This window comes from Pan troglodytes, chromosome 13, assembly GCF_028858775.2.
Source record: "Pan troglodytes isolate AG18354 chromosome 13, NHGRI_mPanTro3-v2.0_pri, whole genome shotgun sequence".
Lineage (NCBI taxonomy): Eukaryota > Metazoa > Chordata > Mammalia > Primates > Hominidae > Pan > Pan troglodytes.
Genome location: NC_072411.2, coordinates 112242262 through 112265456, shown reverse-complemented (window position 1 = coordinate 112265456; position 23195 = coordinate 112242262). Strand labels below are relative to the sequence as shown.

Sequence of the window (23195 nt, the reverse complement as noted above, 5' to 3'; positions counted from 1 at the left end):
TTGTTTGTAGAAACTACTTGAAAAAAATTAAGTTTCTTTATTACATCATTACATAACAAATTCAATAAGTTAGGTATAGAAGATCTGTATTCCAGCATTTTGTGTCCACTACTAACTATAATCACCTTGTGTAACAAGTCAATACGAACTTCCAAGTACTTATTTATCTATTAAGAGAGTGGAAGTACTATCAAAGTTTCATTACAAAACAAACCTGATTAATGAAGAATAGCACCTGCTACATGGCCAAAGTTAGCTGCTATTTCTTTCTCCTCATATCTTAAGATTTTTACGTGCCTCACCACAGACCCAGTTCCTACTTTAAAGGGACTGCTTTCTAACACTGCATCCATAAAGTTCTTACACCTTTCTTCCTAAATAGATACTGAAAAAGAACTAGATCTAGAATGGAATGGAGATTATAGAATTAATAGGCAAGTTGCAGAAAGCTCAGGAAAGAAAAAGTTAATAGGTACCTTTAATAATGAAAATGAAGATACTGTAGAAGTATATCAAACCTAAGAACACTTTCCCAAAGTACTCTTAGGTCGGAAATGAAGACCACTGCCTATGGCAGCATTTCCTCTTCTTGGCAGAGGCAAAGTAAAGAAATAAATCCCAAAAGTCACTCAACAATTCTCAATATACTCCATTTTGAGTTGCTATTTAAGTTGAAATGAAAAATTGTACATTTATGTGCTAAAGAACAGAACAATTATTACAATATAGACATGTACAGATTACTTGTTAGATGAATTTAAACAAAACAAGTTAGTTGAAACTTAACTGAAAATTTTTCCCCTTTCAGTCTTTGTGGTGGGAACGACGGGCTTTTCCACTGAAGGGTGAAGACATGGCAGCCTTATTATGTCAAGATGAAAAAAAGGATCAGGTTGAAAGGTCAAGCACAGCTTTCCATGGTGAAATCTTCGGTACCAGTGTACCAGAGAATGGCCACCATCCAAAAAAGCAGTCAGATGGAATGGAAGAATACAAAACCTTTGGTCTAGGACTTACTAATGTTAAAAAAAATAGGTGACAGGGAACAGGTTAAGAAAACTATGTAAATGTAGGAAAGATGGGAGGAAATAAAGCCCTGTTCTGGATCCCCCATCCCCTCCAGAATAAGAGCATGTTCTGCATGTATTAATCTTTTATGCTGTTTAAGAAACAGGCAAGATAAGTCTGTTTTTCCTTCTGGAACCACAAGGGTAACCAGATTTTCATCTACAGACAAGTGGTAGTCATTTGTGTTTATCATGCAACTTACTTACAAACACCAAGATATTAATTGCTGCAACTTGATGTCAAATCACATTACTGGGTAATTTTTAAGACTATGTACCCACACCATACATACATACATATATATACACATACATACAAACCTGTGTGCCAAGTGACAGCTATTTTTTTATATACATGGTAATTCATTAAAATTGCCTTAGTAATATATTAGAATATACAAATATGTGTGTATAAAATAAACATACACACACACACACACCCCTATGTAGTTTTTAAAACACTGGCAATGACCCACTCCCCTTGGAAATGCATGTATGAACTACCCTATGAAATGTAAGCTGCAGAATAGATAAAACACAGGTTTCCACTAATAAAAGACATCTGAACGTCCTGAATATAGAGACAGAAGTTTTTTGTTGTTGTTGTTGTTGTTTAACATGTTTAACCAACAGAAGTTATTTACAGAAATGCATATATCAGGCAACACAAAACTCCTTTATTCAAAATCACTGCTATCTTTGGGACTAAACACAGGCTACTTTCTGTTTACTCCTAACAAAATAAAGCAAGCAAATTTGAGTTAAATATTGGTGCACTTTAATACTATCACATCTTTGAAAACTCAATTTGAGTTTTACCAATTAATGTGTCTCATGAAGAGAAGACACCAGTTTAAAATGAGCCACAAACAGTAAAGTCCTATCAGTATAAAATTTGAAAAAAAAAAAAAAAAAGATGATTGTATTTCTAGATTAGCAAGAAATTAGTTAATTCTGGCTGATTTCTATTTCTAGCTAATTTGGTCATTCTTTGCCATAGCTTACTCTATTCAAATAAACATATATTCTTGCTTGCATCCTAGATTGGAAATTAAAATTTTTCAAAGAACAAAGCTTCAATATTGGATACTGAAGAGTATACATGAAAGAAAATTCCTTTTGAAGCTATTAAACCATTTTTTTTCTATGTGAAAGTTGAGGACAATTTATATAACTCACTTTTTGTCATGTAAGAAAGGTTACTCCAGTTGTACTACCCACATAACTGAAAATATTGGCCATTTGGCCTTATCTGTGAGATTTGACACTAAGTTTTTGTTAGAGATTGGAAATTATACTAGTCCTTTTAAGGGGTAAAAAATTCAATTCAATACTGACAAACTTTTGCTTGTAGTTTTACTGTACATTTATTTTTAAAGAAAAAGAAAACAAAAGCCAGACAAACCCAAGTTGTCCAGGCAAATAAACTCAAATCTTTGTCACGTCTGATATTATAATCCTCTATGTAAGTTTTTTAATTAAAGTTATTTCTATATGCCTTGTGTTGCTTGTTATTAAATGCGACGTATTCATGGCACAAAGCTTTCCCAAGCTGAATAAAAACAAACATTAACAAATTTTTACCTTGTAATGCAGGAAGAAACCCAAGCAAGCTCTAGTCTGTGCTTAAGTGTTAGCATTCTTATTTTTTGAACCTTATTTCTCAAAACTTATAGTAGCCTCAAGAAGTCTATTGATATTGGTCATGATTATTTCTTGCCATATTTATAACACAGCAAGAGTATTTACAGGAATGAAGTAGCTGACACATATTTTTAGACTCTGTGTAATTCAGAACAGTTATAAATATTTAGTTTATGGATTGACTCTGCATCCTGTCATCTTTTTGCCTACCTGATCTTTCTTGGAATAAAATAATATATCCTTGGGGTCAAGATCCATAGTTCCAGAATTTTCTCAGCCATCTGGTTCTGCTACAGCGTAAAATTAGACTGGAAATAAGACAACGTTAAGTAAAAAGCTTCTTTTACCTAACCCACCTCCCAAGGGCTCCATTTGTAAAAGTACAGACCAGAAATTCTACCACTTCCCAGATCCTTTCCAGGGTACCACCCTATTAAGCATTAATTTCTTCATTTTTTAAATGGGGACAAAAATATCTGCTTTATTATTACCACTTACTTATAGAGGTGATTTACAGATTTAATGAGAATATATCAAAGTACTTTATAACTCACAAAAATATAAACTTATATAATGCTGTTTACTTTGTGTTGAGCATATTCTAAATTCTGGGACTAGTACTGGAAACTTTACATATATAGTGTTACCTCTTAATTCTCAACAGAACCCCACAGTTGCTATAATTACATTTAATGTATAAATGACTTTAGAGAAACACAAAAAGGATTGGGTGATTTGTTAAAGGTCCAGCTAGAAAGGGGCAGTCAGAATTCAACCCAATATTACCTCCAAACAGAGGTTTTACTTTTTCCTTTCTACTCAGAGCTAACACAACAGCATTATTTAACGTTCTTAAGAATGGTGGGGAGGAATCACTTAATAACCTGCTTTGACAAAACACCCTGATAAAATCTATGCTTGTATTTTAGAACCCCTGGGTTTCACACATTGTTTTTATAGTTTTCACACATCAAGTGTAAGGTGAAAAGTGATAGATTTTAAGAACCAAGAATATGGTATGCTCCCCACCCAAACTTATAAACAAATCACAATAACATGAAATAGAAAAAAACCATAGAGACTTCCTTTGCTTTTGGAAAACAGCTGAGAAACAACAAAATTCTTTTCAGAAGTACAGACAAAATTTGTTTTTGTAGTGTAGCTAATATGCCCTCCTTAGACATTAAGACACTTTTCTGTTTGTAACCTTAATGCAGCCGTATTTTTACTTTATAAAAATCAAATCTCTCAATCAAAACAGTATCTTACTCACTAATCAATTGCATCACTAAAAATGTAGTTATACACACCAATTTCTGACCTCTTAGAATATTCTGCACAATCAGTTTTAATCACTGGAATGAATAACTGCTCAAAAAAGCAGTACAGCTTCAATTGCATTATGATTTGGTAGTCAATATTCCTGTTTTCCAGTAAAAGGGAGATTTCATGAACACGAACACTGGGCTCCTTATGGTTTCATCGATCAAGAGAACGTTTCTGAGCAGCTTCTGAGCAAACATTTCTTAATAGGTTGATCACAGATCTGGGGTCTTCACTCCTCATAATAGCACTGCCAGACACAATCATGTTAGCTCCTGCCTGGAAGAAGTAAACAGTTAGGTTATGCCTCAAAGGAAAATGTAGAAAAACCTAAAACAGGATTCCTGGACTAGAGTGTCTACCCTTGCATCTGTCAACATTTCAATCATATGAGAGCCACTTTGAGATTAAGCAGACTTAAGCAATCTAGTTCAATAAGAAAAATTTAAAATGTTCACAGATGAGGATGTCAGACTATTTTTAAATGTGTCTAAGAAATCATTGACCTTTCTGGTAAACCAACTCTTAATAATCTACATGGTATCTTTGCGACCTTTAGATAAGGTTTAAAAGCCTTTACTCCTCAAGTCCACTAAGGTTTTTCCCAATATGCACCAATGCCTCTATAGTTACTAAAAAAACACTTTTATTCTTTGAATTATATTTATATGAATTTGTGAGTGTGAAAGGACAATTATTGCTAAAAATGTAAAATTATCCATAAACTACGGCAAAATTGAGTTCTCATTTTTGTGTCAAAAAATAGAATGTCTCTTTATACTTCATTGCATTTCAGAATGGTTTTGAAGTGGCTTTAAAAAAGTTTTTAAGATACATTTAAATATGGAAGCAAAGAAATTGAAAAAGAAAAGCTAAAAAATTGGGTCCAAATTTAACTCTGATCTTCCTAGGATCTGATTCAAGGATGGAAACCCAACCTGTTTTGTGATTCATTGCTAGAACAAAGAGGGAGAAGTGGGAGAACCACAGGCTGAGGAAAATTTTTCCAGACAGTGTCACTTCATGTATGACAACATTTCTAACAATATTCCTCACAGAAATTATAAAGGTGAGTTTTATAGGGTTAACACTGCAAATATTCTCTTCAGTTAACCCATTTATGCCTAGTGTTCCATTATTGGAACGCTAAGCTTGTGGGAGTTCTTCATATCCTGCTGTTTAAGGTCATCGCCAAGGTCTGATTTTTCACACAAAAAATTTGCTACCTCTGGCATAAAAGCAGGAATAGTATACTGGCAAAGCACAGTTTAGTACAAAGCAATTCCACAAGCGGTCAAAAGGATATGAGCTCACTCATCATCTGGCCAGCCCCTCCTGCATAAGTATTTACTACTGTCAAGCTTTTGATAGGTATATATCAAGCAGAAAAGTGTGGCAGTTATACAAGAACCTGGAAGTAGATACATCACACTGTGGAAGAAAAGCAGTCATGTAAGCTTTAATCACTTGCAGTGCTACCAGAAGGGCTGGCATCCTCAGGAGCCTGACTATGCTAGACTAGCTATCTGAAAAAAAAAAAAAAAAAAAAAGTAAAAAAAAGTTTTTACTTCTATACAGATAGCCAAAGAGGTATCAGGCCTAGATTTTCATCAAAAATGGTTCTAGCAAGTTCTTACAAGGAACAACTAAATAATATGTAGGTTCTAAAGAATAATGTAATAATTAGGTCAATTAGATTTATCTATTTTCCCCCCTTGGTAGTATCTTTTAATTCCGTATTTTGGAAAAATTTCTCACTTCCAAGGCCGTGAAACTTAATGATCTTCCAAAGGGCTGAAATTCAACATATTCTTTTATAAAAAAGAACTTTCTTCAGCCTTCCTGAGAAAACCAGGATTTACAATTTTAACAATTTATGTGATTTTAGAATATCCACTTATGGGCCAGACGCCATGGCTCACATCTGTAATCCCAACACTTTGGGAGGCCGAGGCAGGCAGATCACTTGAGGTCAGGAGTTTGAGACCAGCCTAGCCAACATAGTGAAACCCTGTCTCTACTAAAAATAAAAAAATTAGCCAGGCATGGTGGCAGGTACCTGTAATCCCAGCTACTCAGGAGGCTGAGGCAGGAGAATCGCTTGAACCTGGGAGGCAGAGATTGCAGTGAGCAGAGATCACGCCACTGCACCCCAATCTGGGCCACAAAGAGAGACTGTCTCAGAAAAAGAAAAAAAAAAAAAAAAAGAATATCCACTTATGGCTGTTTATTTTCCTGGTTGTACATGTGAACAAAAAATACTTTTCCAAGAAAGAAAGTCAACTTAGGAACCACAGAGGGAATCGCTGGCCCATGAGACAATGTCCTGGAGACATATTTGATGGGAAATTGGTCTAGTCATAGTTGAAGAACAATCTCACCTCTGCACATTTATGGACAGTGTCAGGACCTACTCCACCATCGACCTCTATATCCAAAGATGGGAACTGGGTCCTCAACCAGTGAACCTAGATATATACATGAGGAAATAAGTAACTCCTAAAGTGGATATGTTGGTGGGGGTGGGGGTGGGGGCAATCAAACAAAAAAATCCAACAGCAAATATTAGCAATTAAAACTCCAATTGTCTCACACAATAACTATACCAATACAACATATTACTGGGGAACACTTGGTTTTTAATAGCAAGCTTTGTTCTATTTGGCAAACAGCAATCTGTATTGTCTTTGCAGAGACTGTCATGTAAACAAGACAGACAAATCCTCAATAGTCAATGACAACTTCCAAGAGATCTAAAAGTTAGAGATAATAGTTTCAAAAGGAAATTTCAAGACTGCCAGGCGTGGTTGGCTGACACCTGTAATCCCAACACTTTGGCAGACCAAGGTGGGAGGACAGCTTAAGCCCAGGAGTTCAAGACCAGCCTGGGTACGTAGTGAGACCTCCTCTCTATTAAAATGTGTAAGAATTAGCCGGGCATGGTGGTGTGCACCTGTAGTCCTAGCTACTCAGGGGGCCGAGGCAGGAGGATCTCTTGAGTCCAGGAGGTCGAGGCTGCAATGAACCCTAATTGCATTACTGCATTCCAGCCCAGGTGACAGAGCAAGACTTTGTCTCAAAGAAAGAGAAAATTTCAAGATAAAGATGTAATACTTCTCTGATTTCCAAATCAGAAATCTATTACAGCATTTATTATACTGTATTAGAATGATCTGTAAGCATCCCCATCTCCTCACCTTCAGAACAGGTTATGCCTAAATATACAAGCCTTTCAATAAATGCTTACTGAATGAACACACTGTAAAAGCCTCACCCCAAAATCAAATACTTCTTTTACCTTTGGCATCATATCTTCCATGAATTTCTGCCCTCCAAACCCCGGTTCCACTGTCATAACCAAGGCCATATCTATCTGATTAGCCCATGGTGCCAAATACTCAACTGAGGTTCCTGGTTTGATGGCAAGGCCAACCTGTAACAGACACAAATATGCTATATCACATTTACAATTACTTCTGTATTATATTATTGTGGCATAGCAGGCCCAGTAAAAATATCTGTTCTTATTTTTTAAAAGTTAACAAGACTATTAAATGTAAGTATTTTCAACAAGCAGTAGCTTTCAGAAAACTTTAGTGGAATACATAAATGCTATCTGACAAAGAAGTTAAATCCTGGCATCATAGCTGAAGAACAGCTGCTTAAGTAAGGTATTCTTTACCTGCAATGGGCCCTGACTGTGCCACTGCACTTCAGCCTGGGTGACAGAGCAAGACTGTATCAAAAAAAGAGAAAATTTCCTGTTTCCCGCAAATCTTCCCAACTGAGAGTGAATGTTACAAAACACTCTCATCACGATTTCTTACCTTCATCCCATTCTCCCGAATGTCTTTAATCAAAGCCCCTGGGTTCTCAGTAGCCTCGAGATGAAAGGTGTACTGATTGGCTCCTGCTACAGCCATTGGCTTTACCCACTGTTCTGGCTTGGACACCATCATGTGCATGTCTAGAAAGAAAAGACACTTCAAAATATTACTGAAAAATACCTGGCTCATGTTATTGGAAGCCAACCTGTATGTAGTTTTTGCCACTTCTGATAAGAACTCTTTGGCCATCACACAAATCATTATTTAAACAGTTCTAATTCAGTATAGGTAGTTTCCTCTTATTTTGAAGACAAGGATTTATTTAAATTCATTTACAAAAAACACTATTTTCCCACAAAAAGCATACAGTGCTGTATATAAAAAGTTAACATCTAAAAATCAGGAAATCTAGGTCCAGGTCCAGGAAATGCCACTCTAAAAAACTTAAAGAATAAGTCATACTATCCATGCAAACTAGTTTCCTCTAGGAAAAATTAAGTGATCCTTTTCAGTTATTCTTTCAATTTATTGAGCTATTGCTGCATCATTAATTATTCTAGGTCCTAGGGTTAGAGCAAAAACATGAAACTCTCCTGTCATAGGGATTACATTCTTAATGGGAGAGTCAAACAATAAACAAAATAAGTAAGTAAAATGCACACTAGGTTGGCAGTTAATATGGCTGGTGTGTCTGGGGAAGGAGATACACCAGTCAGAGGTCAGGGAAGCATGTGGTGAGGAGAAACCCTTCAGCATTCTGCAGGCCACTGGGAAAAACCACCACAGTGAAGTGACAAGATACTATCGACTGAGGAAGATACGATAGCAATAACCCAGGTGAAAAATGATGGCAGCAATTCGGGATGGATATGTTCTTAAATAAGAGCAAAGAGAGCTGAGGATAGATGAGATGTGGAGGATAAGAGGATCCTCCATGGATAGATAGATGAGAGGAAAATAAAGATGGCATCAAGGATTTTGACCTTATCAACTAGAAGAACGGAACTGCCATTAATTGAGAGGCAAAAGACTGCAAGAACAAATTTAGGGGGAAGGACATGTTGACTGCAAGAAACCTGATATTCATCCTAATTCTAAAGCTTGATTCATATAAACACATAAGGTGAAAATGGGCATGGCCTTCTTAAAGATCTTGATTTAAAACATAATAGCATTTCATAAGAAGGAGAGGGCAGCTTAAAACAAGCTAAACCAAGAAATAACACTGTGAAGAATCCTGTGTTTGATAGATGGTAGTGAGGAGAGGTTTTGAGTTTTTAATTTTGCTAGAGGAAGCACATTTCTGAAACAGCCAAGCTATATTTAAGAAAAAAATTCTAACATTTCAGAACAATTATGAAATACAATAAAGCCTTGAAAAAAAAAGTCAGAAAAAGAAAGTATAAAGCTTGACTAATAAAGTCAAGATTAACGTTTGTATTTCTAATCCAGCAAAAGTAATTGTATGAGAACTTTTTTTTTTTTTTTTTTTAAATAGAGATGAGGTCTCACTGTTTCCCAGGCTGGTCTCGAACTTCTGGCCACAAGTGATCCTCTCACGTTGGCTTCCCGAAGTGCAGGGATTATAGGCATGGGCCACCACACCCGGCCTAAATTAGAACATATTTTAATAGGTAAAACTTTATTCTTAAAAAAATGTATTAAATCTGGTGTTTCTTATTCTTTGCATCATAAACAAGGAAAATTCAAGCCGGTTTAAAATACCTACTCCAGGCTGGGCGTGGTGGCTCACGCCTGTAACCCCAGCACTTTGGGAGGCCAAGGCGGGTGGATCACGAGGTCAGGAGATCAAGACCATCCTGGCTAACACAGTGAAACCCCATCTCTACTAAAAATACAAAAAAATTAGCTGGGCGTGGTGGCGGGCGCCTGTAATCCCAGCTACTCGAGAGGCTGAGGCAGAATAGCGTGAATCCAGGAGGCGGAGCTTGCAGTCAGCCGAGATCGCTCCACTGCACTCCAGCCTGGGCGACAGAGCGAGACTCCATCTCAAAAAAAAAAACAAAAAACAAAAAACAAAAAAAACCTACTCTATTCATTCCTTAAGTTACCAGACTGCTAGCTATGTCATCCTTACTCAACCTCTAGCATCCAGTAACCACTAGCAACCCTCAATGGAGAAGTTCTATGGTGTTCAGGGAGTCAATGGTTCAGCAAATCTGTGCATAGTTAACATTAGATCAGCAATTCCCAATCATTCTATTATCATCTATTATAATCATAATCTATTATTCATAAACTTGGTCAACAATATGCTGATTAAAAAGAAGCTAAGGTCTATTAAATTCTAAGTTACATTTAAAAAACACTATATATGGCTAGGTGCGGTGGCTCAAGCCTGTAATCCTGGCACTTTGGGAGGCCAAGGCAAGTGGATTGCTTGAGCCCAGGAGTTCACACTCTTAAAAATTATTAAAGACCCCAAGAAACTTCTGTTGATATGGATTATATTTATAGATATTTAATGTATGAGAAATTCAAAATAAGACATTTTAAAGCATGTAATTTTTGGCGGGTTTGGTGGCTCACACCTATAATCTTAGGAGGCTGAGGAGGGAGGATGGCTTGAGCCCAGTTTGAGACCATCCTGGGCAACATAGTAAGACTCCTTCTCAACAACAACAGAATAATTAGCTAGGCATGGTAGTGTGCCCCTGCAGTCCCAGCTACTGGAGGGGAGAGGTGAGGTGGGAGGACTGCTGGAGCCCATCAAGACTGAGGCTTCAGTGAGGTATGAAGGCCACCACTGCACTCTAGCCTGGGTGACAGAGCAAGACTGTCTCAAAAAAAAAAAAAAAAAAAAAAAGGATAACTCTATTACCTATTAATTAAGAGTGGTATTATTTGTTTTACATTTTTGCAAGTTTTCAGTGTCTGGCTTAACAGAAGACACCTATATTCTCACATCTGTTCTGTATCTAATCTGTTGTAATACAGATGTTCTGTAACTTACAATGAGGTTACATCCCAATTAACTCAACCTAAATTGAAAATACTGTTATCTCTAACTGCATTTAATATACCTAACACACCAAACATCATAGCTTAGCCTAGCCTATCTTAAATGTGCTGGGTGGTAATTTTATAAAGGTTAGCTGCAGTGTGCACTCTGTAAACCCTATCAATGAGCTTTTCATTCTTTGTTACATTAAAACCCATTGTTTGTCTTGTATTTTGAATGGGTCTTTTAAGTACTGATTTACTGAGTTACACACATCTTACAAATAGTGACAGATTTCATTCCATAGAACCCCAAAATCACATTTGGTAAAATAACTACAGATCTCATCAGAAAAGCTTGTTAACTGTTGGGACGCTATCAAACCCAGAGTGCTAAGATACACAAGTTTTTCAAAATTCTAATTTTGGGAACAAAAACTGACAAGGTATCTTTCCTTGAAGAGACAGCCTCATTTAGTTAATATTTTTTAAATGTCATTAAAATAGCCAGGTCTGAAAAACCATAGTTGATCTGTCAGTTGTTCTTTCAAACAAACACAGTGTTCCGGAGGAAAGCAGCTAGTTCAGATCATACCTCTATGGTGCAAGTGGTTTTCCTTGAGAAAACCATTATGTTCCAGTATGCAGCAATGCAGCACAAGCACTTTATATGCACTTCCTACTTTGCCACGCAAAATATTAAAAAGGCATGTATTCAGGGACCAAGATTTATTAATTTGTACTGCTTCATCAAGGATATTTATTGCAAATGCATGATGATGAAGAATATAATAACTCCTGATACAGTCCCTGCCTTGAGTTGGTTAAGGCACCAGCAAACTAACTCATCAATGTTTTTGTACCATCAGTAGAAATAATGGCAAATAATTTCTTAGGATTATGAAAATAGTTTTGATATACTCTCATGGATGACCCAAAGGGTCTTAAGGATTTGTGTGGGTCCTTATACAACATACTTGAGGATCACTGATTTAGACAATAACAGGAACAGACTTTTCCCATCACTGTATTTCTTAGACATTTATTTCTACTCAATATGAAAACTGAACAGTTAAGAATGTTAGCATTACATATACAACACAACATGTAATCTAGGTCCTAGAATACATTCATGTATCAATTATCCAACAACCAAAATCCAAGAATTAAACAAACGTTTCTCAATATAAAAAACAAAGGTAGTCGGGCTCAGTGACTTACACCTACAATCACAACACTTTGGGAAGCCAAGGCAGGAGGATGGCTTGAGCCCAAGCGTTCAAGATTAGCCTGGGCAATACAGGGAGATCCCATCTCTACAAAAAGTAAAAAAAAAAAAAAAAAAAAAAAAAAAAAAAAATAGCCGGTTGTGGTGGCACACACCTGTAGTCTTAGCTATAGCTGTGGCAGGAGGATTGCTTGAGCCCAGGAGTTCAAGGATGCAGTGAGCTATGATTGTACCACTGTACTCTTGCCTGGGTAATAGACGGAGTCTGTCTCTTAAAGCAACAACAACAACAACAACAAAAAGCGAAAAACCAAAAAACAAGGGTCACAAAACCCAAACATTAAAGTGAATGGAGTTCATTTATCTTTTAGACCAAATTCTAGAAAGATTAATTAGCAAGTTTATCAACAAATTAAAAACAAGAAGAAAAAGCAGATTGTGTGTGGTGGCAGCAACACAGGATTGCTAAAAGGAAAGGCACTGACAGGAAGGGATATAGACAATAGTATGGTGTGACAATGGGAGCCCAAATAAAAGGGAGCGAAAAGGGGAAAAAAAGCAAGCATTAAAAAAATTCACACAAGCAAGCCAGAAGCGAGGATTCTGGCTATTGGTTGTACAGTGGGAGAAAACAATGCTATTTATTTCATCCACCTCTCGTGGTCACAAGAACAACCGTAATTCATAGGAAAAGTCACGGTATCTGCTATATAAGCTAATCATGGCTTAAAAAAAAGTTTAGATAATCAGAGGACTATATCCCATTATATGGAAATTTCAAAATGGTGAATATATTGGTGGAACATTGTTTCCTCATGCCACATAAATGAGGTAATAATGTACATTTTCTTTGGTGAACTCAAAGTAGATAGATCCTACACAGAGGCTGGAGACTATATCCAACAGAATTTTCTGTGATATTGGAAATGTCCCATAGCTGCACTGTACAATATGTGACTACTGAAGACTTGCAATGTGATTAACGTGAATAAGAAACCGAATTTTTAAGTTTATGTTATTTAATTTAAAAAAAAAGTTTTTTTTTTTTGACATGGAGTGTCACACTGTCACTCAGGCTGGAGTGCAGTGGAATGACCTCAGCTCACTACAATCTCCACCTCCCAGGTTCAAGTGATTCTCATGCCTCAGCCTCCTGAGTAGCTGGGATTATAGGCGTTTGCCACCATGCCTGATTAATTTTTGAATTTTTAGTAGAGACAGGGTTTCACCATGTTGGCCATTCTGGTCATGAACTTAAGTTTATTTAATTTTAATAGCTACATGTGGCTTATGACTACCATAGTGAACAGCACAGAGTCCTTCATAAAACTGGTCAGCAATATGCTGATTAAAAAGAATCTAAGTTCTACTAAATTGTAAGCTACGTTAAAAAAACTATTTATGGCTAGGCTGGTGGCTCAAGCCTGTAATCCTAGCACTTTGGGAGGCCAAGGCAGGTGGATTGCTTGAGCCCAGGAGTTTGAGACTAGCCTGGGCAACATGGCAAAACTCAGTCTCTATTTTAAAAAAAAGAAAAAAATAAATAACACTATTTATAAAAATGTGTAAAATTTCTCATGTTTAAGAGATCTGGCAGGTGAGACATTGCTAACAATATAAATCACTTGTAGGCCACTAAGTAATCTTAAAAATCTTAATTTACATTGTACTAGGACATTGGAGTGAATATTTAGGCACCACTTGTAGAAAGCTCCAATTTGCACAAAATAAATGGCTTCTGGACCATAAATCAACTGATTCATAAATTCACTTAACAATTACACTGAGCCCTGATCATGTCTATGCTTAGCTTTAGGAAAACCACAGTAAACAAACTGGATTCAATCCCCGCCCTCAGAGAGTTTATAGTCTAATAAAAGTAATCGCAGATCAAAGGAAGTTCTCAGAGGAAAATCAACAGGTGATAAGATAATTGGATAAAGGTTAATTTGGGAGAGGACGCTCAAAAAGGCCTCTCTGAGGAAATGACAAATGACTTGAGGCCCAAAGATGAGGCAGCCAGCCAAGCTACTACCTTTCCATGCAGATTAGCCAAGGCCCAGAGGCAGGAAGAAGTTTGGCTTGTTACTGGAGTCAGGCCAATGAAGACCCAGGATAGGGAAGTTGGGGAAAGGGTGCCAGATGAACTTGGAAGTTAAAATCAACCATCCAGTTTTCCTTTACTTGAGCAACACATCCAGCTTCAGATGGCGTAACACCCACTTACCAAAGAAAGGGTCCTGGCCTAGCTGCTTTCGAAGGCTTTCTACCACAGGGTGACCAAAGGTGATGTTGGGAACAAAATGCCTACAAGACAAACAAAATCTACTCTGAAAATGTTTTCAATTCAGTTTCTGTATCTCTCTCAATATGAATTCTGACACAGGTTGAGGGGATTGTCTGCAATGTTTTTCAATTTAATACTTAATCATCAGTATTAAATAATACTAAAAATAATGGGTCATTTTGGTTTTACTAGGCAATGTCTCCTTGACATTTGAACAAATCATGTCACATATATTTTCATAATGATTTGACTCCGTAATTCACGACCCATGACAAGTAGAAATGGAGAGATGATAAAATCAGAAACCCTCAGGCTTTATGACTTGCCCAAGTCACACACTAGTTAGTAAGTTCTGGACTCTAATATTGATCTCCTGAATCCTAGTCTATCTCAGGAGGCCTGTGGCTACTTCTAATCACTTCTATCACAAGGCACTAAATGACAGTTTCTTTAAACTTTCTTAAAGATGACTAATAAAGAAACATGATGTGTTTATTAGTAACGACCACCTTTCACTGAGGGTTTACTACATGCCAAGCATCGTAATTTACTTCATTTCATCTTCACGACAGCCTTACAAAGTAGATGCTATTATTATCCCCTTTGAAGAGCACAAGATAAATAAAATCCTTAAGTAACTCAGTTAATAATTTGTGGAAGTGGATTCAAATTAAGTCTACCAGCCAGGCACAGTGGCTCATGCCTGTAACCCCAATACTTTGGGAGGCTGAGGCGGGCAGATCACTTGAGGTCAGGAGTTCAAGACCAGCCTGGCCAACATAGTGAAACCCTGTCTCTACTAAAAATACAAAAATTAGCTGGGAGTGGTGGCATGCACCTGTAATCCCAGCTTCTAGGCAGGCTGAGGCAGGAGAATCGTTTGAATCTGGGAGGTGGAGGGTGCAGTGAGCCAAGATTGTGCCACTGTATTCCAGCCTGGGCGACAAAGCGAGACTTATCTCAAAAACGAAAACAAAAACAAAAACAAATCAAGTCTACTAGACGCACGGTACTTATCCTTTACCCTACTCCAGTTAATCTTTTTGTTCTATCACTAGTTCACTTAAATCTTTAACAAAACCGGGGCCGGGCATGGTGGCTCACACCTGTAATCCCAGCACTTTGGGAGAACGAGGTGGCGGATCACAAGGGCAGGTGTTCAAGACCAGCCTGGCCAACATGGTGAAACTCCGTCTCTACTAAAAATATAAAAATTAGCTGGGTGTGGTGGCGTGCGTCTGTAATCCCAGATACTCAGGAGGCTGAGGCAGGAAGATCGCTTGTATCCAGGAGGTGGAGACTGCAGTGAGCTGAGATCACGCCACTGCACTCCAGCCTGGGCAACAGAGCAAGACTCCATCTCAAAAAAAAACAAACAAACAAACAAAAAAAAAAAATCCCCTATATGCAAGTACCATACTAGGTGCTTCAGAATACTGTTTTGTAAAGGAAATACGCTACAGTTCCTATGACAGAGATTGACAGCTAATGAATGACTCACCAGAATTCACAACCCTACTGCTATCGTATAGTTGTCAGTGGGATGTCAACTCAGTCAAACCTTTTCATTCCCAGTTCCCTTTACATCCAAGTGGCTCATGTGACTAACTCTCACCACCAGACTGTGAGTGCAAGTAAAGTGTGTCACTGCAGAGTTCAGAAGGTTAAGGAGAATTCCTTTCCTATTGCCACTTTACCCTTCTGCCAACAAAGCCCTTACAGAATGGAAGAGCCACAGAATGGAAGAACACTCACACTGAACTCTTTTATGAATGAGAAACTAGAATGCTAAGCTACTGAAATCTGGGCTTTGTTAAAGCAGCAGGTATTATCCTATATGAGGATTACAAGAAAAGCTATACAATAACAGGCAGGTAACGTGATTATAGATAAAACATACATAAAATAAGAGCAAGTATTAGAGAACGTTAAGAAAGAAGTTCATGAGATTTACAAAATAGGATTTATAAAGATGGGAAAAGAAACAAAGGCTGAAAATGAAGCAAAAGCAGAAATAAGCAAGTTACAGTCAAAGACGTGGAGAGTGGTATTGACCAACTTTGGCTAGTGTAAAAAAAAGATGGGAGGTTGGTAGTATCACATTAAAGGTGTCAAATGCCAAGCTCAGTGTCTGGACTTTTGTCCTGCTGTAAATATGAAGTAAGATCTTAAAGTGAGAAATATTAATAAATAAGATAGGATGGGAAATAAATTACAAGAGGGTAGGTGACTGCAATTGCCACTTGGTAAGTGGCAAGGAACACTAAGAATGACAAGACAGGCAAAACTGATCGGATCTGTTAAATGATTAGGTGTGTGGGAGGGGAGTTAAAATACAAACTATGTTTAAGGTCTCACAGTTAGATGACAGGTAGAATGAGTGCTAATAAAAACCAAACTTATATGTGGGCCACACACAGTTCTAAAGACTTTCTGTATATTAAATCATTAAAACCTCACAACAACCCTATGAGGTAGGTACTTTTATTAACTGTATTTTACAGATGAGGAACAGAGGCCCAAGGTCACACAACCAGTAAGTGCTGGAGGCAGGAATTAAACACAGGCACTATGGCTACAAAGTCCAGACTCTTAACTACTATGCTCATCTGTCCCTATAATGACAACAAACGAAACAAACAAGGGGAAAAAGTCTAGTGGAGAAGAGATTCAAGAGAGAGAGGTAAGGATTCAGGACACATCTGAGAGGGACACAAAAGGTGGATAGGAACAGACACTTTCACTCAGTAACACCTTGGTCTTTGGAGGTTTAATTTCTATCATTAAAAAAGTGATTCTAACATTTGCCTGAGCAATGATTGTCAGGGCTGTGGATAAGATGCATGTGCTTACTTAAAACTTGAAATAAGGGTCACAGAAGCAGGCAGTAAGGCCTATTGAATGTTTTACAATTCTGGAATTAAAGATCTGAATTTCACATACTGTTCTTTTAATTTGCTGTGTAGTCTGGGAAATAGTTTCGTTGTCTTAACAGGTTTCATTTATTATGAAAATAAAAGTATAATAACCACCTCCCGAGTAAATACAAGAACCAAAAAAAATATACTTTTACTTTTTTGGGAAAACCTAAACAAAACGTATAAAAATACTAACCCCAAAGTTACGTGACTTAATTTGTGCTTTTGAAAATCAATTCAATGCACTAGGTTCACGAAGTATATTGGAAGAACAAGAATGCATCAGTAGTCTCAAAAAAAAAAACCCAAAGGCTACGCTAAGCCATAACAAAAAAGGGCTACAATCCTAAGCACGAAGTCAGGGTGTCCCAAATTTGCCAAACAGTAACCATGAGAGCAGTTCTAATGTATTTACAGTCTCTACCTCAGCCTACTGACTCCAAAGAGGACCGGGAATCTGAATTTTGAACAAATGCCAGAGGGAGTTAACAGACCAGCTTGGAAAACACTTAATTATTTCACTTAACAGAGAGAAACTTCACTAAAAAGTCTGCTTCATCATTATCTTATTCTGCCTCTTTTTCCTTTAAGTTATTTTCTGGAGTTAGTTAAGTGTGAAAGAAATAAAATACAATAAAAAGGTAACCCTTTCTCCCAGGGACTTACTGGAATTACACTGTAATTTTTTGTAATACAAGGATACAATTTTCTCTCTCATGTTCCATCATCACTCCTAAGCTTTACTTACGTAATTCTAACACAATCTACTGCAGACAGATCAAGCCATTTACCCTATCTCCCAACAAGGCAAAGATGGTAAGAGGAGGATTAGAGTTGCTATAAAAGGTACAGGACTGTAACTAGAACACAATCTTCCTGTGAATCAGGAATCACAAACTCAATGCTGCTGAGAGTTAGATAACATCAAAGAGCAAAACAGAGCAGATAGGGAAAGGGGCCAAATGAAGTACACCCCGCATGACTAAAGGTGAGGCTGCCCCTGTCAGCTCCAGCGCATGTCACCTGGTAAGACTGAGGGCCCAGTGCTAGCAAGTCTTTGAACTGTTTTTTTTTCCCCCAAAAGTCAGAAATGCAGTATTAATGTGAAATCGTCCGTTTTAAATCCTGGTAGCGAATTTAGAAATTAATTCTTTGCTCTGTTCCCATGGTTAGGATGAACACATTCTAGTCACTGTCCTGTCATGATGCATTTATGTGTTTTCTAGGGTTTTTTTCCCCCAGAGAATCCACTTGTCCTTTGTTTCACATATCCAATCATGCTAGTGCTCCACCTTCCACAGTATTCCCCAAACTGGTTTCTGACTTTCTAAATGAAGAAATTCCGTTGTAATCAGGGGAGAAATTGGAGGTCTTAGTGGGGAGGAGACTAGAAAACAACAAGCACATCCAAAGTGTAATGTTGGATGAGATTTTTAAAAGGGGCCAGGAAAAAAAAAACACGAAGGCAGTTCTGGGAGGGAAGGGACATTGTGGCTGGCCACATTTCAAAAAGGAGTCCACAGCCCACTTTCATAGCCCTAGCCTAGTAGACACCACAGCACATCACGTAGGGGCACTGGCACCATCTCTGCCAGGCTCTGCTGAATCTGGTGAGACATCAGGGAAGAAGCTGAATCTCCCTACACTGGTTTCCTCCTTTGCAAAAGGGGAATAGAAACAGCTCTTAACTCAGAAAGTAGAGAAGATTAAAAGGGAAATAATTTTAAAATTGTGTATGCAGAATTCAGTTTTTCCAAACCAAAGTATCTCCTGGCAAAGGGGAAGAGGAATCAATAAAAAACAAATACTTCATTTTTTATTTTTTTGTTCCCAAAACTCTGATCCATGGTAAATACTTTGCCTTACTGAGCTCAGTCTGCCATAGAGCTGCAAGGGGACAAAAGTGACTTCTGAGAGACTTCTCCTATTATGATTAAGCTATTCATTCATTCGGCCAACAATAACTAAGCACCTTATGGTGCTTTTCCAGCAAAGAATATATAGGTGAGCAAAAAGAAGATAAACTTGGCTTTCAGGAAGCTTATAGGGTAGCAGGAGAGACATGAAATAAGTTAACAAAAATAAGTATACAGTTAACAGAAATAAATATACAAATTATTAGTTGCTTTTTTGAGGCCAAACAATGTCTTAGTCATTCCCTGTAAGCCTAGGAACCACAGAAAGCATTTCATTTGAGACAACACAAGCTGTTGCATTGCTTCCAACCCTGGCTCCACCATTTCCTAGTTATGAGACCACTGGCAGATGACTTAACCTCTCTGTGCCCAATTCCTCGCTGTCAAATGCTGGTGGTAATAACACCACCAATTTCAAACGGTTGTTTGAGTTAATTCACAAAAAAAACTCCAGAACAGAAACAGTAAAGTGCTCATAAACGTTGCTACTATGGTTATCATTAATAATCCTGACTGGTGAACCGAAACCATTACTTTCCCCAACCATTGACTTACTCAAACATAGTCTAATTAAAACCAAATTGCTCAAACAGACTCACAAATATACATATAGCTGTTCCATCCTGTGACCCTCTAGGTATTTTCTCAGGCACAAAAATGTAGCTACTTACCTTTGAGGTAGACACTCAGGGTATTATTACCTGTGACAGTTTAGGGCTTTCAAGCAAAGATGTCAAAAATAAAGTATATAAGTATAATTACATATAATGGCCAATTAAAAGCCAACCTTTGTGAGAGGTAATATTTACAAAACTTTTTACACATTTGGCCTATTATTTTTAGTACTCTATGGTCAAAGTTTTGTCATTATCAGTTGGGTGGACTCCTAAGGTAACTGGGTAAAATGCAAAAGAAACAATACATTTAACCACATAGAGCAATGGAAGATAAAACTCTTCAAAGTCAGATTAACATTAAAAAGAAAAGGAAATCATCATCTTTAGAAAATAACACCAATTTGCAACTGAATGAGGGAACACAGGGTTTTTACCTATTTAAAATAAATTTATTTTTCCATCCCCACTCAAGATAATGGTATTTATGATTTTTATAGTCAGTTAACAGTGGGGCTCAGAGAACTACTTGGCAAACCTAGGAAGAACCAAGTTGCAAGTCTGTCACAATCTTCTGTAATCTTGAGGGAGTCTTACTACTTTCTCTGGGGTTGTTTCCTCATTCTATAACCAACTTCAGAAACTAATATCCTGATTCCAAACAATATTATGTGCTGTAACTACGGTGCTTAAAAATTACTTACAAAAAACTGACCTCCCTGAAGAGCAGGGTGCCTGAAGAGAAAATAGACAGGAAAATCAGAATTGTAATAATGATGTAATTAACAATTATAGAGAACTTAATATACGCCAGGCACTGTAAACTTCTCATGTACTCGCTCATTTCATCTTCCAAGATGCCTAAGCGGTAGGTCCTGTTAGTAGTTCCATTTTTCAAATTATGAAACTGAAGCTCAATGAGGTTAGTGGCTTGTCCAAGGTAACCCAGCAAGTGGCAGAACTCGGGAACCTCACCGCAGGTGCCAACTTAAATCGTTAGAGAAGTCTGTCTCCCCAGCTTTGCCACTAACTAGCTATATGAGCTTGGGCAAGTCATGCTTCTCCCCTTGGGCCTCAGTTTCTCTAGCTGAAAGTGAAGAAATGTCCTACAGATTTAGGTCGCTTCCGGGTCCTAAGTGATGGAAGACCACACGTTACGTGGGGGGAGGGGAGGAACTGAGGTTTGGGACCCGGCCGCAACCCAGGATGCCGCGTCGGTTCTGCTCCTGCTAGAGCCTCCAGGGCTCCTACCCCACACCCCTTCTAGCATCGCGTTCAGAGTGAGGCGCTCGGTGGTACAGGGACGCGGTACATCCAACAAGCACTCAATAAAGATGCACTGATCCGCCCCGCCGCGCGGCAAGCCCGACCGGAGCCCGGAGGAGTTACCCGTCCATTACGTCCAGGTGCAGATAATCGGCCCCAGAGTCTAGCATCCGGAGGCACTCGGCCCCTAAATTGGCCAGGTCGCTGTTGAGGATGGACGGGCCAATCTTGCAGCCCGACGCCATACCGCTGGCTCCCAAGAGCAAGTTACCCCACGAGTCCCCGGCAATGCTAGAGCGTCACCCCGATTGGGCGCGCAGTTTTGGCCCCGCCCCTTCTCCGTACAGGCTTCCGGATTCTACCGGAAGCAGCGACTCTGCGGTGAGGAAGTCCCGCCTCCTCCTGGGGTGGGGCGCTGTCAGCCGTCCGCCTGGGGCGGGGCGGGGCACACGGGCCTCGTACAGCTCATTTTGACCTTCCTTCTTGTGCTGTTTGGATCTTAACGTCCTCGCAGTACTCAAGGCGTTTCTTAACCTTTTTTCACTTTGCTTCTCCTGCAGTTCCCTCTCCTCGGCTCTTGACTTAACATCACTTTTTGTTTCTCCACCCTTTGCATATGCGTTTCTTTCCTCTCCAGCGCCTATGCTGGCCCTTTAAAACAACAATTAAAAACCTTTCTTCCTCGTATTTCTCCTAGAGCTCTTCTTTTGAGCTGGAGGAACCCTGGCTCTGCCAGATACTAGCTGGGTGACCTGGCAAATCACTTCTTAACTTCGGTTTTCTCATCTGTAAAGACAGTGCCCAGCTTTAGGGTTGTATTAAATGAGTGAAGCCAGGTAATGCGCCCAGCAGGATGCCTGGTGCTCAGTACAAAATGGTAGTTATTATTATATTACCCTCTTTTTCTGCCTTTGCAGTTCCTCCTTACCTTTTTTGTTTTTCCCTCTGTTGAGGCTCAGAAAATGATAGCCCAAAGTGAAGGCCTCAGACGCAACAGTGTTTCTCTGACTTCCTGCCCTGCTCTCTTCTCAGTCTCATTCTAGGAGGCAGGTCATAGAAACTAGAGCCCATCCTCCCTAAGAAGAGTCATTGAAACCGGAACCCCCTTTCCCTGAAGCCAGACACAAAACCCAAAAGCATTACTCTAACTTTCCTCCACCTTTCTGTGTAAAAACTGGCCATAAATTATTTGACCCATCTCAACTGTAGGTTATAAAACTCCTCTTCTAGAGAAGGTTCTATCCCATATCCAGGAGGAGGGAATGCTGCACAGAGAGGCCAGGAATCTAAACTAGACTGGCCAAGGCCAGGTCAGTCTATTAGCATTAGATCACCTATTTTGTCCAATCATATTTCTACATGGCTGTCTATACTTTGTTGAACCTAAGTATAAAAATGAGTAATCACCCCTGTACCTTTGGGTCTTCATTCTGAAGGCTCCTGTGTCAGGTAAAACTATAATCAAATAAGTTTTTATGCCTTTTCTCCTGTTAATCTTCTTTCTGTCAGTGATTTTCAGCAAACCTTTGGAGGGTGAAGGGAAAGTTTTCCCTTGGCCCCTACACCTCTCCAATGCTCATTCACAAATTGTGATAGGTTTGTGTGCTGTTCACACACAGTTCAGAAATGGATAAGAGTATCCTGATGCTAAATGTGCCTAGGGTCAGGAAAAGAGACAGAAGTAAAACCACTTGGCGGGGATAAATGGACTTAGCAAGAGCAATCCTTAAGGGGTCAGAATAGAGCATTTGTACTCTGCATAACAGACGGAAGTGGTAACTTGGACTGAGAGGTGACAGCGTGCTGGCAGCCCTCGCTCACTCTCGGTGCCTTCTTGGCCTTGGCACCCACTCTGGCCGCGCTTGAGGAGCCTTTCAGCCCACCGCTGCACTGTGGGAGTCCGTCTGGGCTGGCCAAGGCTGGAGCTGGCTCCCTCAGCTTGTGGGGAGGTATGCAGGGAGAGGCGCAGGCGGGAACCGGGACTGCAAGGCGCTTGTGGGCCAGCGTGAGTTCGAGGTGGGCGTGGGCTCTGCGGCCCCGCACTTGGGTGGGCCGGCTGGCCTGCTGGCCCCGGGCAGTGAGGGGCTTAGCACCTGGGCCAGCAGCTGCTGTGCTGGATTTCTTGCCAGGCCTTAGCTGCCTCC

General features: G+C 39.0%; 2 protein-coding genes across 23 annotated transcripts in view; one reads left to right on the top strand and one right to left on the bottom strand.

Annotated features, from left to right (window-relative positions):
* The window catches only part of KANSL1L (KAT8 regulatory NSL complex subunit 1 like), a 149888-nt gene extending 147323 nt beyond the window's left edge, over nt 1-2565 (top strand). For all 7 annotated transcript variants that reach the window (XM_009444180.5, XM_516062.9, XM_016950419.4 and 4 more), the window contains one exon: nt 809-2565. In XM_009444180.5, coding sequence (XP_009442455.1) covers nt 809-1039 — 231 coding nt within the window. In that variant the 3' untranslated portion in view covers nt 1040-2565. The remainder of the gene's footprint in view (nt 1-808) is intronic.
* On the bottom strand, nt 1725-21411 carry RPE (ribulose-5-phosphate-3-epimerase). Of its 16 annotated transcripts, XM_063790728.1 has the most exons (8): nt 21175-21401; nt 20490-20520; nt 14278-14357; nt 7862-8001; nt 7717-7770; nt 7333-7467; nt 6416-6502; nt 2410-4313 (listed from the first exon to the last, which is right to left on the bottom strand). In XM_063790728.1, the coding sequence occupies exons 4-8, from the start codon at nt 7997-7999 to the stop codon at nt 4191-4193; spliced, it is 537 nt and encodes a 178-aa protein (XP_063646798.1). In that variant the 5' UTR covers nt 8000-8001; nt 14278-14357; nt 20490-20520; nt 21175-21401; the 3' UTR covers nt 2410-4190. The 16 variants fall into 16 exon arrangements, with proteins under 16 accessions (XP_063646799.1, XP_054536125.1, XP_063646800.1 ...); XM_063790729.1 differs by lacking the exon at nt 7717-7770 and having other exon boundaries at nt 1725-4313; XM_516061.9 differs by lacking the exon at nt 20490-20520 and having other exon boundaries at nt 21175-21411.
* Between the last annotated feature and the right edge of the window lie 1784 nt (nt 21412-23195).

Bases quoted from the DNA above. Each gene is read 5' to 3' on its own strand.
- RPE (XM_054680152.2), bottom strand. From the start codon at position 21,296: ATGGCGTCGGGCTGCAAGATTGGCCCGTCCATCCTCAACAGCGACCTG. The intron at 14,358-21,174 runs GTAACTCCTCCG...TTTGTCTTGTAG, and splicing joins CACCTGGACGTAATGGACGG to GCATTTTGTTCCCAACATCA. The intron at 8,002-14,277 runs GTAAGTGGGTGT...TTTTCTTTCTAG, and splicing joins AGGCCAGGACCCTTTCTTTG to ACATGCACATGATGGTGTCC.